We start from the raw sequence: 15,473 nt of genomic DNA, 5'->3' as shown, positions 1-15,473 counted from the left end.
TTTTTTTAAAGGTAATCTACACTTACAAGAAAGGTTTAAAAAAAACTAACAAATGGTCAAAAGGTCAATGGATCTAACACAAGTAAACAAGACAAAAGCTTTCAAACTAAAACACGTCATAAAAACTGTTTCATGAGTTTATTTGTGTCCACTGTTTCTTCTTTGTTGGTCCAAGATGCCTAAAGGAGAAGAAACGTGTCAGTCAGAATAATCTGTAGAAAAACAGCAGTTATTCCGTGATAAATTCTGCTTTTGTTCATTAGAGGTGTGCAAACAGATCACACCTCTCTCCAGCTCTAGTAAAGAAGATGACCTCACCATCATCCTGGTTGTGATGTATTTGGGTCACGCTATGTCACTGGCTGAGGAGACATCAGGTCAAAATCGGAGAGATTTCTTGCAACCCAAACACCAGCTGCAAACAAGCCCAAATTCACCAGAAGATTCCTTAAAAAAGAAAAGAAAAAAGGTTTAAACAATCAGTGATGCCATCAACAGCAACAATACCCTGTTCAACCTGTGGCTACAGGTTGTGCTGTGCGGGGAAACTGATCAAACATAAATTTATAAGACAACAGGTATCTATAACCTCACCCATCTATTAATTTATATTCTTCTCTTTATCCAGAGCTAGGTCCTGGAGAGAACAGCCTAAGCAGAGAAGCTCAGCCTTCCCTCAGAGCTCCCTTCCCAGCCACCTGCTCCGGGTGAGATGCCAAGGCTTTCCCAGGTCAGCTGAGCAATATAACCTCTCCAGCATGTCTTGGGTCTACCCCACAGCTACAGAGGCTGGCTATTTTTTTTAAATAAATATATGAATATATAAATATATCTTATAGGCTTAACATCATACCTAGTATATCCGGTGCGTGACATTTACCTTAATCCTTGGGGAGCCAGTATTTTGGCATATTTGGTACACAGTTGTTGAGAATTCTGGTGTCCAGGTAATCCTACATAGCTTACAATGTGCTGCTGGGAGCCAACTGTCTGAACATATTGGCCATTAAACATTGATTAACTAGCTACCCGTCATACTGTATACATTAAGCTTTCTGAGGGCCTTTAGAGTAGAGACTAGACTCTCCCTAAAGTTTGACAAAGTGGTTAATCGATGAGATTAGCCCATTTCTTCTGTTCATTGATAAACAAACTAAAAACAACTATTACGCTGGTAATATTATCATACAACTCCATTAAACTGATGATCATAATTGTAATTTTATTGTCTGTTTCTGTACTTACAGTGTAGCCTAGTGAGTGAGAGGACAAGGACAGATTCCTTCACTGGCACACCAGTGCTAACGCTAGCAACACAGCTAACCGCCCCAAAAACCCTCTTACTATCACTGCTGTCTGCTCTGTCTTACCTTCTGAAGTCGTTTCTATCTGTTGCAAACCGACAGGCCGAGCTGATCCACTCCACCACACCGGAGGAAGAGCCCTTTTTAGCGTTTGCCCCACTCATGTTGCTAACGTGTGTGCTGGGGGTAGAAAAAGACAACGGCAACGAGGGCGAAGAGTCAAGGGGGAAGGTTTTTAGATGTTACACAACTACGGCGTGCGATAAAGCTCAAACCCAAACATACGTCCTCCTCGCTCCACTCAGGACGTGCTGTTACATGACCAAAGATGTCGGCGACCAGGTACCGTCGGTTTCTGAAGCTGTGTGAGGAATGGCCCAGAGACGAGACCAAGAAAGGCCGCGACTTGGGGACCTTTCTGCGGCAGAGAGTCGCCTCTGCCTTCCGAGAGGGTGAAAATACTCAGGTAATGAATTTTAGCTGGTAGCAACACACGGACTCCTGTCTGCTGTAAACAACCGAAAGAAGCTAAGAGGACAGCTTAGTTAGAAGAGCAAGCAGCTGACAACCTAATCCAAAGCAGATTTCTGCGAACTTCAAGACTAGTATTGAGATGTTTGAGGCACTAATGTCCATCAGTCCACCGCTGGTTTTTGCAGCTGGGTCTATCTGAAATCATCCAATGTTTAGAAAATTTTCTACTCATCCGCCTCTGATTTACAATTTGGACATTTATAATCATTGCTGTGAAATTTTAGCTTCATATATCAACAGATATATAAACTTGCTGGAATGGGGTCAGTGGAACACCTTTCACAAATATATCTTGAAAGGTATTTGATGTATAAAGCTAAAATTTCACAGCAGTCATAAATGGCCGAGACTTCAAGCCGTAAAAATATTTGGGGTAAATGAGTGATGGTCGAACAGAAGATCCACAATGATTTGAGATGGAACGACCCAGCTTTGATGCGCTTTTTTAATAAATCTTGAAAATAAAATAACTATCAGCGTTTGCAACCAAGTAAACAGCCTTTAATCTGTTTCTAAAACATGAAGTTTCTGAGAAGCCAACCATTTGAGCACTGTAAACCATAACATGTAAAAAATATCTTGCCAAAACAGCTGGGATAGGCTCCAGCCCACTACCAACTCTGAACTGGATAAGTAGTAACGAAAAGGAATGGAAAAAGATGGTTTTTGATAATCATAGGTGTTTGATGCCAGCAGAATCTGAGGTGCCAATAAAACACTAGTTTATAAATAAAGGTTACACTGACTCGCTGCCCCATCTTGTGGTACAAATTGGCATTACACTGACGTTTTACCCTGGCTCTAGTTGAATTTCACCTGCCATCTCTTAAACACAGTACAAGCATTATTTTGCCTATTGATTCTGTACTGTGTGTTATCTGACCAGTAAGAATCAGATTTAAAAAATGTAACCCACAGACACCAGAGATACGGTGGCATAGTGATTATTTATTTTTATGATGGCATAGTAGAGCACAAGTGCACATAGCATGGCAGTGCATCGCACATCCTCGTGTCTTTTTCACGGAAACCAAAATGACCTGTTTGGAATTTAAAGTTAATAATTAAAATAATGAGAAGATTATTTTTTTTCCATTTAACCCTTGTATGGTGTTCGGGTCTGTGAGACCCGTGTTCAGTTTTTTTCAAAAGAAAAATTAAACAATTATTTTTTCACGTGTAAATGTGGTGTCTTTCCACTCACTCCACTTGATTATAACTGATTTATTTATAACATTTTATATAAAAGAAAAACGAGAAGCACATTAATTCATAAATATGATCTAACAAAGGTAAAGGGAAAAAATTAACCATGTTTGCTGTTCATATGTCTTGTAATTGGGATGAAGTAAACATCTGTTGAGTAATTTAACATAAAATTGTTTGATAGTGTTAATTTGGAAAGCCAAAACTCTAGCGGGTCCACCAGACCCATGAACACTGGCTGAGTAACAAAAATACGAACACCACACAAGGGTTAAAACATGTTAAGTGAGTAAAATCAAATCTTAACCACTTCAATGTTTCCCCATTAGATCTCAGATCCTGAGAAATGTGATCAGATGTACGAAAGTCTGGCACAGATTAACGGCAACATATACAGACAGCGGGTAAGTACACATGCGCATATGTGAGGTGCATTTCAACTTCATTATATCATCATACAAAAAACACATTGCCCTCCACTGCTGTCGTTAACCTGAGGTCTGTCACCTAGCGAATGACTTCTCCATTCTTTAAGATTGCAAAGGTGTAGTTAGTTACTTTTTTTTTTTACCTGTGTGGAGATAAAGTGTGTTTACAGTTAGTACAAAGGTCTAAACAAACACACGAGGTTAATGGTTAAAAATTGTTAAGCTTTAAATTTGAACCATAAAGATCCAGAGATCAGCAGATGTCTGTTTTGCTCCTCTGAATTACTCAACTGTAAATAGGGAAGTTTTACTTAATATAAAAAAAGATTTTAGTAGGAAGACTATTAATTTGTCACATTGCTGTAAGGGGATATTTTCCTTGTGCATGTGAAATGCAGAAAATGGAAGCTGACTTCTTCAAATACTGTGCACACTCCAAATTATTTGAGTACATAAATGAACTTGTATATAATATTTGACTTTTTTCATTTGGAAAGAAATTTCTGTGAAACTTGTCGAAGGCTACAAGAATTTTTTCTTTCTCTCTTCAGTTTCCTCGTGTGAGAGACACGAGCTTCACTGGAGTCACAGTGGAAGAGTGTAGATTGCTTTTGTCAGGTATGGACTCGCATGTGCTGTCAATTCTCGGTTATTTAATAAACATAATGTTGTTATGAGGCCCCGGGAACTTGCTGTAACTTAGACCCGACTTTTAAATTTTACAGGAACTATGCAAAATACGGACGAGGAAAAAAAGGGTCTGTGGAAGTCGCTAATGCAGAGATTCTCTTCGAAATCACCAGAAGACGTCCCAGAGAAACCTGCAGAAAAATAACTTTTTCTCCCAATCTTCTTTTCCTATATGTATAGAAATAAATCTTATTGTTACCATTTTGGACTCATTTTTCATATATATATATATATATATATATATATATATATATATATATATATATATATATATATAATTTTTTTTTTTTTTTTTTAAATTTTAGCTTTAGAAATATTTTTGGATATATTTTGGTCCATATTGACATGAAAGCATCACAAATTTGTTGACTGCACATCTTTGAGTCTCCTGTTCCATCACATCCCAAAGATGCCATATTAGACTGAGATCTGGTGACTATGGAGGCCATTTGAGTTCAGTGAACTCACTTCCATATCCAAGAATCCAGTTTGAGATGATTTTCATTTGCGATGAGATACATCATCCTCCTGAGACCAGCCTGAACTGTTGATACAAGGCAGGATGGAGACATGCTTTCATGCCATTCACACCAAAGTCTGACCATCATCTGAATATTGCAGCAGAAATTGAGGCCTATCAGAGAGGCAACATTTTTCCAGTCTTGTTCAGTTTTAGTGAACTGTAGCCTCAGTTTGCTGTTCTTAGTTGACAGAAGCAGCAAGCAATGTGGTCTTCTGCTGTTGTAGGTCAGCTGCTGCAAGTTTTGTGAATATTCGCTGGTTGGATGTTGTTGAATCAAACTAAATATTTTTATAAGCCTTCACTGGCTGTGTGGTGGAAATAACCCACAGTCATCAGTTTGTAACACTAGTGTTATTTTACAGTCTTAACAGATTACAGAACTCAATTTCCTGGAGTTTTTCTATTTGGTCAGACTTGAATTTTTTACATATAAGAAATTTTACATTTAAACAAGTCTATAGAAACAATGTTGAAAAACATTTTGGTCTACATCACGGCCGTGAGTTGGCTTACCAGGCAGGATTTAATCAGTTAAGCTTGTGTCTGTTTGAGAAATGCACCTGACCATTAATTCAAATTATTTACTTGCAAAGCAAAAATGTTTCATGGACTAGTTTACACAGTTTTCTTATTTAAGAAAAAAAAAAAAAAGGCAAAAACTTTCAGTTTTAAACTGAACAACCAAAACTCCACGTGATGGGGTGACTTAACTAATTTCAATGTAATCACATATTCTGTTCATATTACAGTTTTTCCTATTAGTAATGACATTTCTAAAATTCTTAAGGGATTTTTTTTTTAAAGGAACAAAGTAAATGTATTAGAAGCAGGCTGTTATACAGTATCTAAGCAGATAAAATAATGCCTGCTCAGATCTAAAGTACTGCAGATGTTAAAGAGGATACCACTATTTAGAAATGTCGTCTTTATTTATTTTTCTTCTTTTTATTTTGGGCAACATATACGCAAGTATTAGTAAGTCTGTGACCAGCCAACAAGATCATAAAGCAGCTGGTAAAGTCAAAAGTGAGACTGACCGGTTTTTTTATTAGTATTTTTTTTTTTTAATAACATTGTGTACGTGATTCAGAATGTAAGTATGTTCCTCAAAACACACAGTCATGATCCCTACTCTTCTTTTTCCTCTGGGTTGTCTCTCCATATGCAGTAGTTGAGGCTGGTTGCAAGGCACAGCCAGCCCAGATAGGGTGCCAAGAGCATCGTGGCGGTGCGGCTGATGGGATACCAGGACATCATGGTGGCTCCGACAGTCCCCGTGAGAAGCACAATCTCAACGAGGGACTAAAAAGAACAGAAAGAGGGCATGTCAGTGACAGCGATGTATACAACTATGCTGCCACACTTACCACACCCCTAATTATTGGTGTCCAAAAAAAAAAAAAAAAAAAAAAAAAAAAGTACAGTTTTAAGTTAAATTTACCCATTTCAGCTTGTGTGCACCAAAGAAAATGGGAGTCCAGGCCCAATTCAGAGCTAGCTGTGTCCCATAAAGCCCGAGTGGAACTAGTGCATCGTCAGTGAAACCTCCAAGCTCCTTCCACACCAGGTATGAACCATAGCTGGAAGTGAACGACAAAAACAATTCACACGAGATCATTAAGATAAGGAGGCTGCTTCACAGATAATGCAGAAATCAGTCACAATGTGCTTACCCCATGCCTGTGTACAGACACGTCCACACTACGGGGAATGCTTTGTTTGGTGGGCGCCATGATGGTTTCTTCAGGGTTGGGTACCAGGTATCTACCTCTTTGCGTGTGAGGTAACCACCGTAGAGCCCTCCCAGGTGTGGCAGGGCAGTGAACCCAGCTATTTGCAGCCACATTTTCTGAGATAAGAAAAAGACAGCCGTTTAACTTCCACTAAGGGTGGATATTCATAGGTATAAGTAGCAAATTTTTCTGCCTAATGCGTCTGCTGTCCCATGACTGACTAAACAGAATTCGCAGTAACAGAAAACGTGAGGATTTTGCTATGCGGACATCCCCAATCAGTTTAGTTTTAGACTTCTTTTTAAACCATTTTTTTACATTTCAAGGCAGGCATCGGGCATATGTCAATTTCTCTGTTAAAAATTACATTTAACAACTAACAGAAGCATGGCATCATTCAATTTGTGCAGACCAAATGGCCAGCCCTGTTACAGTTCAGCACAATAATAAAAACTCACACCACATAAATAAAAGCTTATACTTCATAACCAACCAGAATGGCTAAAACACATTAAAGGCATGCTCAATACCTCATTACACAACCGACGTTAAATTAAAATATCACTCCTGTAAAGACCACTTTAAATCCTTAGCCAAAGCAACTATCAGCTAACATTACAAGGTTGAACCATTTCAGCTTAATTACACCCCAGAGAGTTAACCAAACATACTCCATATTCACACTGATTGGCCTCTTTGCACTCATTAGCCTCAGAAATACAAGCTGTGGGTTTGTTTGTTTTTTTAAGTAGCATTCCAGTTTTTAATCAGTTATCAATGCATGGAAATGGCTCAAACAGTTTGTGCACTGTTACAGAGTACTTGCTGGCCAGAAATAACAGGGGGATACATGTAAACAAGATTTACCTTGATACAGTTAAGGTTAATAGTCTGTGTTACCTTTACTGCTATTTTTAACCATCATTTAAGAATTAAAAATGTACTCAAGCTTAAATATACAAGTAAACGTATTCCTTTCCCTTAACATAATCCCAAACCCTTTTTATTTTAATAAGCAGGAAAAGAACAATACCCGCATGAGTCTAATGTCGCTTTCATTTTCTTTCTTACAGCAACGTTACAAAAACTATACTTTTACAATAAATTTGAGCACGTTTGCTGTTGTTCTAGCGCAGCAGTGAAACATGCTAAGTTAACGCTAATTAATTTTTCTTTTACGTGTTCATGCTCCCAAACATTACGTGCGCTGACTTTCTGAAGTCACGCCGCACTTCAGTGACTCTAGGTCAAGGTTTGGCGGCGCAAAGTTGCATTAAAGCTAATATTGATGTCAGGTCACTAGCAGACATAGCTTAACTTCTTACCTCACTCAGTTAACAGCAGCGTACAGTATGAATGTCGTATCGAGGACTGAACCTACAAACTTACAGCCAAATCTTTAAGCACACTGTTGTGCTGTGATATTGTTTGTTGAGTGGGCAGGGCCACTTTATCGGAGCAGTCAGAAACACTCCCCTGACACTCCCTGGATAACGAGTGCTACTTGCGCTACTGAGCCAAACAATGTCACGTCGGAGCGTGGTTACCAACGATTGGTCACGAGGATAACATCAGGAGTTACTTAACGGTCGAAAAAACCGGTTGTTAGCTAAATAAATGTGTTGCACAAGACCTCGGTGACACAAATGTTAAAAAAAACGCGAAAAACGTATTCGCTCACTGCTTTGTTTGTTGTCTCGTGTCCTTTTTGCAGAGGAAGCGCACGAAGCTTGTTATGTGACAGCAAAGATTACAAAAACGTCAAGATAGTTACCCTCCGTGTCGTCTGGCAGGCGTTACAGTGCTTTCCTTTCCTGTTCCAACAGCTTAAGCTAACAATTGTTTCCGCCACCGAAAAAACTTCCCCAAAATTATGACTTATGGGTAAGTCATAATGGGAAAATAAGTTCACATTTCTAGTTATTAAGTGAAAATGTTTAGACAACTTAAAATGTCATCTATTTGCAGGGGTGTCAAACATACGGCCCGGGGGCTAGAATCAGCCAGGATCCAATCCAGCCCACTGAATGGCTTTGGAAACATTTGAAACATTTTACTGTTTTCCCTCGTGTTCTGCCCGATGGCAATTCACATTGCACTGAAGTAATCAATTATAGATTTCTGTAATTTTACACATTTACTTTATTTACAATTTAAGCCCAGTCGTGCTGACATGACAGACTTGTTTCATTTACTATGGCATAATTTCTTTGTAATGTAGAAAAAACGAAAAATACCGTTAAAATGGTGCTTCTTTGTTTTATGTTAAAATGTTGCAGAGATTAATTATGTAGTTAAACTATTTTACACTGACAGAAATAGGAATTTCACCAATCCTGCCCATATAAGATCAAAGTGAGCTGGATGTGGCACAGTGTAAAATGAGTTTTACATCCCTGCTTTATGAACTATACAAACTTATTTCTATTAATTTTCTTACCTTTTTTTTGTACAGTTTAGGCTTGGAGGATAGTCATAGCCTGTTCCAGCTGTCACAGGTTAGAGCCAGGCCTAACTCATAGATTCAAGTTACCATGCACACTACAGTCAGTCTATTTATTTTTATTTTTTTATCTATTTAAGCTTGAATTTGTCCACCTGTCACACAGCAATACAGAGCAGACTTTATATTTCTAATACTTACTGGTGGAGTATGCATGAGAAATAACAAGAGTGGGGTTGAGGGAATACCTCTACCAGCGCCCTTATTCACATCACAATACTGTTCAGTAGCCAAATACAGTTATTTCTTTATCTGTGCAGTTCTTGCAACACTACTTGTCTGTCTTCAAACCGCGTGTGTCAGGTAAGGAAACAGATGCCAGTGTTGAGATCCAGTTGCATGAGCAGATTTCTGAGAGAGTGCAGAGAACTTCCTCTTTATGTTTGAAGCAATGACTGTAGAAAACATAATGAAAAGCTGTGAAACTTGTGTAGATACAGTTAAAAGTCCAACATTTCTACTTATGCTTGTTTGTGGTGAGCAGCAGATCAAAAAAGTTTAGGATTATAAATGGCTTCAAGTGCATATTCAGGCCTGTGAGACTCATTCAAACATTTTCACTTGTTACCTCACTTTTCCCGGACACACTTGCGTCTGCACATACTTTGTCAGTCAAAAACACTGTTAAACACAGTTGCAACATATGCACAGTTAACTTGTTGGTTTGTGTCAAATAGTCTTGAGGGTGGAGTGTGCAGTGATTGAGTACTCTTCTACTTTATAGTGGAAGGTGTAAAACTGTCCCTATATTGAAAGTCCTATTTATGTGATCATTAGTATGATTGTGATGTTTGCTATTTCATTTAAAGAAACTCAGTCATTCTCTTTAACTATCCCAGTTTCAGACAAGCTGGAAGGCTGTGTAAAATGTAAACAGAATGCAATGATTTGAAAACTTCATAAATCCATATCTTATTCACAATAGAACATAGAAAACACAAAACATTTTTAAACTGAGAACATGTACAATTCTAAGACAAAATGGTCATTTTGCATCTGATGGTAGCAACACATCTGAAAAAACTTGGGACTGGGCCATGTTTACACTGCGGTGACAACAGTCTGTAAACATCTGGGAACAGAGGAAACCAGCTGCTGGACTTTTGGGAGAGGAATGTTGTCTTGTTCTTTTCTGATAGAGGATTTTAGCTGCTCAGCAGTCCTGGGTCTTCTTTGTTGTAGCTTTTACTTTCATGATGTGCCAAAGTTGGTGAAAGGTCTGGACTGCAGTCAGACCAGTACAGCACCCAGATTCTTCTACTGTGAAGCCTTGCTAAAAAAATGTCCTCTGCATGGGAGCATATATTGCTCTCAAAACTCTATATACCCTTCAGCATTTAAGCTGCCTTTCCAGATGTGCAAGCTGCTAATTCTATAGGAACCAAAAGAGATGCAGGCTTTTGAACTGAGTGTTGATAACAGGCTGGATGGTCCAGAGGCAATTTTTGCCCATTTTTGTCAAAACATTTCACATTTCAATTTGTCTCCCAACAGAACAGTTCTCCACTTTAATGCTTCAGTTATTAAAACAAACAAACAAACAAACAAACAAACAAACAAACAAACATAAAATGTTGCCTCACAGAAGACAGAAGCATTTCTGGATTATGCTCACACATGGCTTTTTCATTGCATCATATGGCTTTAAAATACAGTTTGTGGATGGCACGTTGAAGCACGGTGAACTGTGTTCAGTCAGTGATTTCTTAAAGTGTTCTTGAGCCAATGCAGTGATTTCCATGACACAATCATGATTTGTTTAAATGCAGTGCTGTCTGAAGATCACAGCCATCCAATATTGATTTTGCACAAAGAGAATTCTCCAGATTCTCTGAATCTTGTGAGGAAATTATGTTGTGTGGTGATGAGCTATTTAAACCTTTTGCAATTGACTAAGAAGCTCTGAATCTCTAAGATGCCTGTTTTATATTACTAAACTGTTGTCAACTAACCTAATTATTTGTAAAATAAACCAAAATAAAAAGAACCACTTACTTTTCAGGCCCTTATTGCCCCTTTGTCAACTTTTTTGGGACACGTTGCTGCCATCAAATTAAAAAAAAAAGTACATTTGTTTAGTTGATTATTTCTTAGTTGTAACAATGGTTCTTGGCAATAAATTCCATATTTTTGGAAAGCCTGTTTATTTCCCCTTAAATGGTTCCAGATGTAAGGAGTTTATTTATTTGTAAATAACTATATTTGTGGGTTGAGCAGCAGATCTGAATATGTGCTACATCACTCAGTTGGCATCTGCTTACGTTGCTTGGGTTGTATTTATTCTTTTAAACATCATCTTAAGACTAATTTATTTAGACTAGCTTTTAATTAGATGTGTGCTGCGTGTTTAATTGTACTGTTTTATGTTTATCTGTTTTATATTATTGTGAAGCACTTTGTGGTTTTTATCCTGTGAAGAGTGCTATATAAATCAATAAAGTAAAGTAGCTTCAAGCATGCCACGTTTGACTGATCTGGATAGGGCCTGTGCCATGGGGCAACTTGAAGTTGAAGAAACCAAGTTGCTGCATTATTTGGACTGAACTGCACACAGCCAATCGCCATTCTCAAAGGGCTGCCAGGAGGCCTGTCATGACTGCTCTTCATCCTCAGGCCTGTTTGCATTGGTCTTGCAACATGTGCAGTAGAACCTAAACAAGTAGAGGAACATTACGTTCAGTGATGAGTCCAGATTCTGCCTACGGCAGCTGGATTGTATGGTCAAAGTGTGAGGAAGATGCAAAAAACACTATGCTGGTTGCTCCCCCGATAAGGTAGCAGCTTTTGATCTCCTCTACTGGAAAATTATTGGAGGCAATCTTGATACAGAGATATCAAGATAAGATTCTGCAACCAGTGGTAAACCCATATTACCACAATCTGAGAGACTATCGCCAGAATTTGGGAGTGGAGAGAATAGAAGCTGACTTGCAATAAATACTGGTGGAAGAATGGGATATCATCCCACAGCAGTGTGTGACCGAGCTGTTGACCAGCATGAGGAAAGGGGTCTGGCTGTCTGTGTCTGTGTATGGTTGTTCCACATGCTACCCTGATTGTTAAATAAATAAATCGTTAAATTGCCAACATGTCTTGTTTCTTAAGACTTAAATCATCCAATCAAATAAACCTTTTACGGACTTTTTTCAGTTTTAGTCCTTTTAGACATCAGTACTGCTTTGATGTTGTAGCTCATATCCATTTAAATCTTATTTAATCAATAGACACTTTACAATTAAGCTGGGAGACACATCATCCTGACATACTGCACTCTCAGGTGGAGTCCTTCAGGGGTCCATTCTTGGCCCACTCATTTTTTTTTAAACTTAAATACCTCCTCTAAAGGCCTTATTGGACTAGGTAGCACTTCATAATAATGTCACACTATTAAGCATTAGTAAGGTAAGGTATTAGCTAATTATCATATCATTAGCGTATTATAATTACTCCTTAGTGTGTCATTTATAAATACAGATATCCCAGCTTCTCTGAAATTGAGGTTGTATTTAAAAAGAATGCCTGAATTTCTTTACATGAAAACCGCACACATCATAATCATACCAATAATGACTTAAACAGGGCTTCAACTATAGAAACAGTAGAAGAGTACTGCATCACTGCACACACCATCTTCAAGACACAACCCAACAAGTTAACTGTGCATACACTAACTGCATGCATAAACAGTGTTTTCACAGACAAAGTGTGTGCAATAGTAACTTAAAACTTACAGTGTGTACAAATGCATCTGCATGATTATTTATTTCATGTTTGGCTCGTGGCTCAAAGCTTCATTCTCTGGTATTTATAGCCCAGTTTAGCACACTGTCTTTAAAAAGTTGTACTGTTAAAATGACTCAGACCGCATTCTTTGGGTAAGAAGATACACATAAATCTGATTTTTATGAAAAGGGAACTTAATGAGCAGAAATCATGAGTTGTACACCCCTGGGTATTTTTATTTTGGCATTTGAGTGAGTTTGATTATTAATACATTTCAAAAATTGGCATGTAGTTTCCTGTGAGCAAAGCAGACGTGAGATTGTGTGCTGTAAGTTGTAGATGTGTAAACATGTAAAGTAATTATTTCTGAAAATCTGTTTTTCCATGGCTTATGATATAGATGGCTTGACTGAAAAGTCATTAGTCTGTGACTGTCCTGGATACTCCGAAATTCTGACTCGCACTCCCCATTCATGCAAAATGAGTTGAAACTGGTGACTGAGCCAATACATTCATCAGAAAAGAATTTACTGAGGTCACAGAGCCAAGTTCTTGTGTAATTTGGCACAGATAAGACAAAGAAGCAACATTGTCTAATTACTTGTGGCCTGAGTTCGACCTAATGCATGAATAAATGTTTGACTTTCTGTATTCTATACATAAACGTAACGTCTATATTTATTGTTAATGTGTGGTTTTATTCAAACTGTCAATCACTTTGTTACTGTGTGTTTTTAAAAAGTGCTATACAAACCAAAGTTATGATTATTATTGTTACCATTATTATTAAAGTGGTGAGGTAAAAGGACTGGACTGCATAGGAGTGAAAAAGCAGACAAAACCCCCCAAAAACTTTGAAGACCTTCAGAAAACTACTTCAGAGATGCTGATAAGTTGATTTTGTCATCTTTGAACAGAGAGCAGTGGTCAACCAGTTTTATAAGCAACTACAACCTGCTGCATGAAAGTTTTAACTATTCTAATAGATTTTTTAAAACATTTTTGTTGCTGTTGAATTATTCCTTAAAATAACAGCAAATTTAGAGACTAAAACAGCCGCTTAGTCGTCAGCATAGGTTAAGAATTTTTTTTCTTATGGAGGAGGAGAGAAAGAAAAAAAAACCAAACACAAACACACACGTACATACTAACAGTCAAAAGTTTGGACACCTTCTCATTTGATGGTTTTTCTTTATTTTTCCAACTTTCTACACACATACAGAAGACATCAAATATATGAAGCAAGATATATGGAAATGTGTAGCAAAGACAAATTTGATAAATAACGTGCTACAAACCCTTGGCCATCTCTCAATGAGCTTCATGTTATTGTCACCTGAAATGGTTTTCACTTCACAGGTGTGCCTTGTCAGAGTTTATTTGTGGAATTTCTTGCCTTCTTGGAGACCTGTGCTTTGGTCTGATGAGTCCAAATTTGAGATCTTTGCTTCCACCCACCGTGTCTTTGTGCTTGAACGGATGGTCTCTACACGTATGGTTGCCAGCGTGAAGCATGGAAGAGGAGGTGTGATGGTGTAAGGGTGCTTTGCTGGTGACACTGTTGGGGATACACCACTACATCCTGCAGTTTGCAATGCACTTGATGATTTTCATCTGTGGAAACCCATTCCATGAAGCTCTCTACGCACTGTTCTTGAGTTAATCGGAAGGCCACATGAAGTTTGGATGACTGATTGTGGAAAGTTGGCGACCTCTGTGCACTATGTGTCTCAGCATTCCCTGACCCCACTCTGTAATTTTAGATGGCCTACCACTTCATGCTTGATGTTCCCAATCACTTCTACTTTGTTATAATACTACTAACAGTGTGGAATATTCAGTTGTGAGGAAATTCCATGACTGGACTTGTTGCAGAGGTGGCATCTTATCACAGTATCATGCTGGAATTCACTGAGCTCCTGGGAGCGATCCAGTCTTTCAAAAAGAATAGATCTATCTCACTTTCTTTATTTTTTTTTCCAACTTTGTTTTGTTGATTTCAACCATGACATACAAAGTTAGCAACAGCAAAGTCAATTTTGATTTCAGAACAATTGTATGTCCATCACACCCTCCAACCCCCCCCATCCCGAATTCTCCCTCTTCCAGGTCCACACTAGACAAGACACCGCGAAGATCCAGTCGCCGCACATAAAAATATCTAAGCCACATCATCCAGTCACACACCCGTACACACATACCGCACACACAAAAGAAAATGAGTAACAAGCATAACAAAAACAAAAAAACAACTTTATAATGTTGCCTCTCTCAGTTCACTTCACTCTCAGGAAGTAAAGTAGTGGTGTCAACCAATACGAGAAATGATTTCCAGGTTTTGTTAAATTTCCTAATAGAACCTTTTAGTGAGAATCTAAGTTTTTCTAACTTTAAGTTAGTTAAAGAGTACTTCCTTCACCCAATGGTCATCAGTTGGGGGGTGGGGAAGCTTCCACTTCAACAGAATAAGCCTCCGAGCTAGTAGAGTGGTAAAGGCTAAGGCCTGTTTGATGGGGCTAAATACGTTTAAATTGGGGGGGAATGCCAAAAATTGCAGAGAGTTGGTTAGGAGGGACAGTCTGGCCATATGCTTGACTAAGTGTGTCGAAAATATCCCTCCAAAATGCACTTAGTTTAGAACAAGACCAAAACATGTGGACATGGTTTGCAGGTGATAGTCCACATCTGTTACAGGCATCACTAATGGTTCCATAGATTTTAGATAATTTTGCGTTTGTATAATGTACTTTATAGACCACCTTGCACTGAATCAAAGCATGATGGGCACAAATTAAGGACGAGTGAATCAATTTTAAAGCAGAATCCCAC

The 15,473-nt window shown here is 38.3% G+C and overlaps 3 protein-coding genes across 5 annotated transcripts; 1 reads left to right on the top strand and 2 right to left on the bottom strand.

The window, feature by feature from the left end:
* Window positions 1–123: 123 nt before the first annotated feature.
* tomm6 (translocase of outer mitochondrial membrane 6 homolog (yeast)) lies at window positions 124–1,505 on the bottom strand. Its single transcript, XM_012918503.4, has 3 exons — window positions 1,371–1,505; window positions 319–447; window positions 124–179 (listed from the first exon to the last, which is right to left on the bottom strand). Exons 1-2 carry the CDS (start codon window positions 1,466–1,468, stop codon window positions 351–353), a joined length of 195 nt encoding a protein of 64 aa, XP_012773957.1. The 5' UTR covers window positions 1,469–1,505; the 3' UTR covers window positions 124–179; window positions 319–350.
* A 120-nt stretch (window positions 1,506–1,625) lies between these two features.
* On the top strand, window positions 1,626–4,363 carry uqcc2 (ubiquinol-cytochrome c reductase complex assembly factor 2). The gene is made up of 4 exons (XM_004548539.6): window positions 1,626–1,770; window positions 3,374–3,448; window positions 4,024–4,090; window positions 4,198–4,363. Exons 1-4 carry the CDS (start codon window positions 1,633–1,635, stop codon window positions 4,305–4,307), a joined length of 390 nt encoding a protein of 129 aa, XP_004548596.1. The 5' UTR covers window positions 1,626–1,632; the 3' UTR covers window positions 4,308–4,363.
* Window positions 4,364–4,397: 34 nt separating this feature from the next.
* tspo (translocator protein) lies at window positions 4,398–8,322 on the bottom strand. 3 transcript variants are annotated; one of them, XM_004548537.6, is made up of 4 exons: window positions 8,193–8,322; window positions 6,359–6,534; window positions 6,127–6,265; window positions 4,398–5,987 (listed from the first exon to the last, which is right to left on the bottom strand). In XM_004548537.6, the coding sequence occupies exons 2-4, from the start codon at window positions 6,529–6,531 to the stop codon at window positions 5,814–5,816; spliced, it is 486 nt and encodes a 161-aa protein (XP_004548594.1). In that variant the 5' UTR covers window positions 6,532–6,534; window positions 8,193–8,322; the 3' UTR covers window positions 4,398–5,813. The 3 variants fall into 3 exon arrangements, with proteins under 3 accessions (XP_004548594.1, XP_004548593.1, XP_004548592.1); XM_004548536.3 differs by having other exon boundaries at window positions 8,100–8,213; XM_004548535.6 differs by lacking the exon at window positions 8,193–8,322 and adding an exon at window positions 7,744–7,984.
* Between the last annotated feature and the right edge of the window lie 7,151 nt (window positions 8,323–15,473).

This window comes from Maylandia zebra, linkage group LG5 (assembly GCF_041146795.1).
Source record: "Maylandia zebra isolate NMK-2024a linkage group LG5, Mzebra_GT3a, whole genome shotgun sequence".
NCBI classification, from domain to species: domain Eukaryota; kingdom Metazoa; phylum Chordata; class Actinopteri; order Cichliformes; family Cichlidae; genus Maylandia; species Maylandia zebra.
The sequence above is the reverse complement of the archived record's forward strand: the minus strand, read 5'-3'. Positions and strand labels throughout refer to the sequence as shown.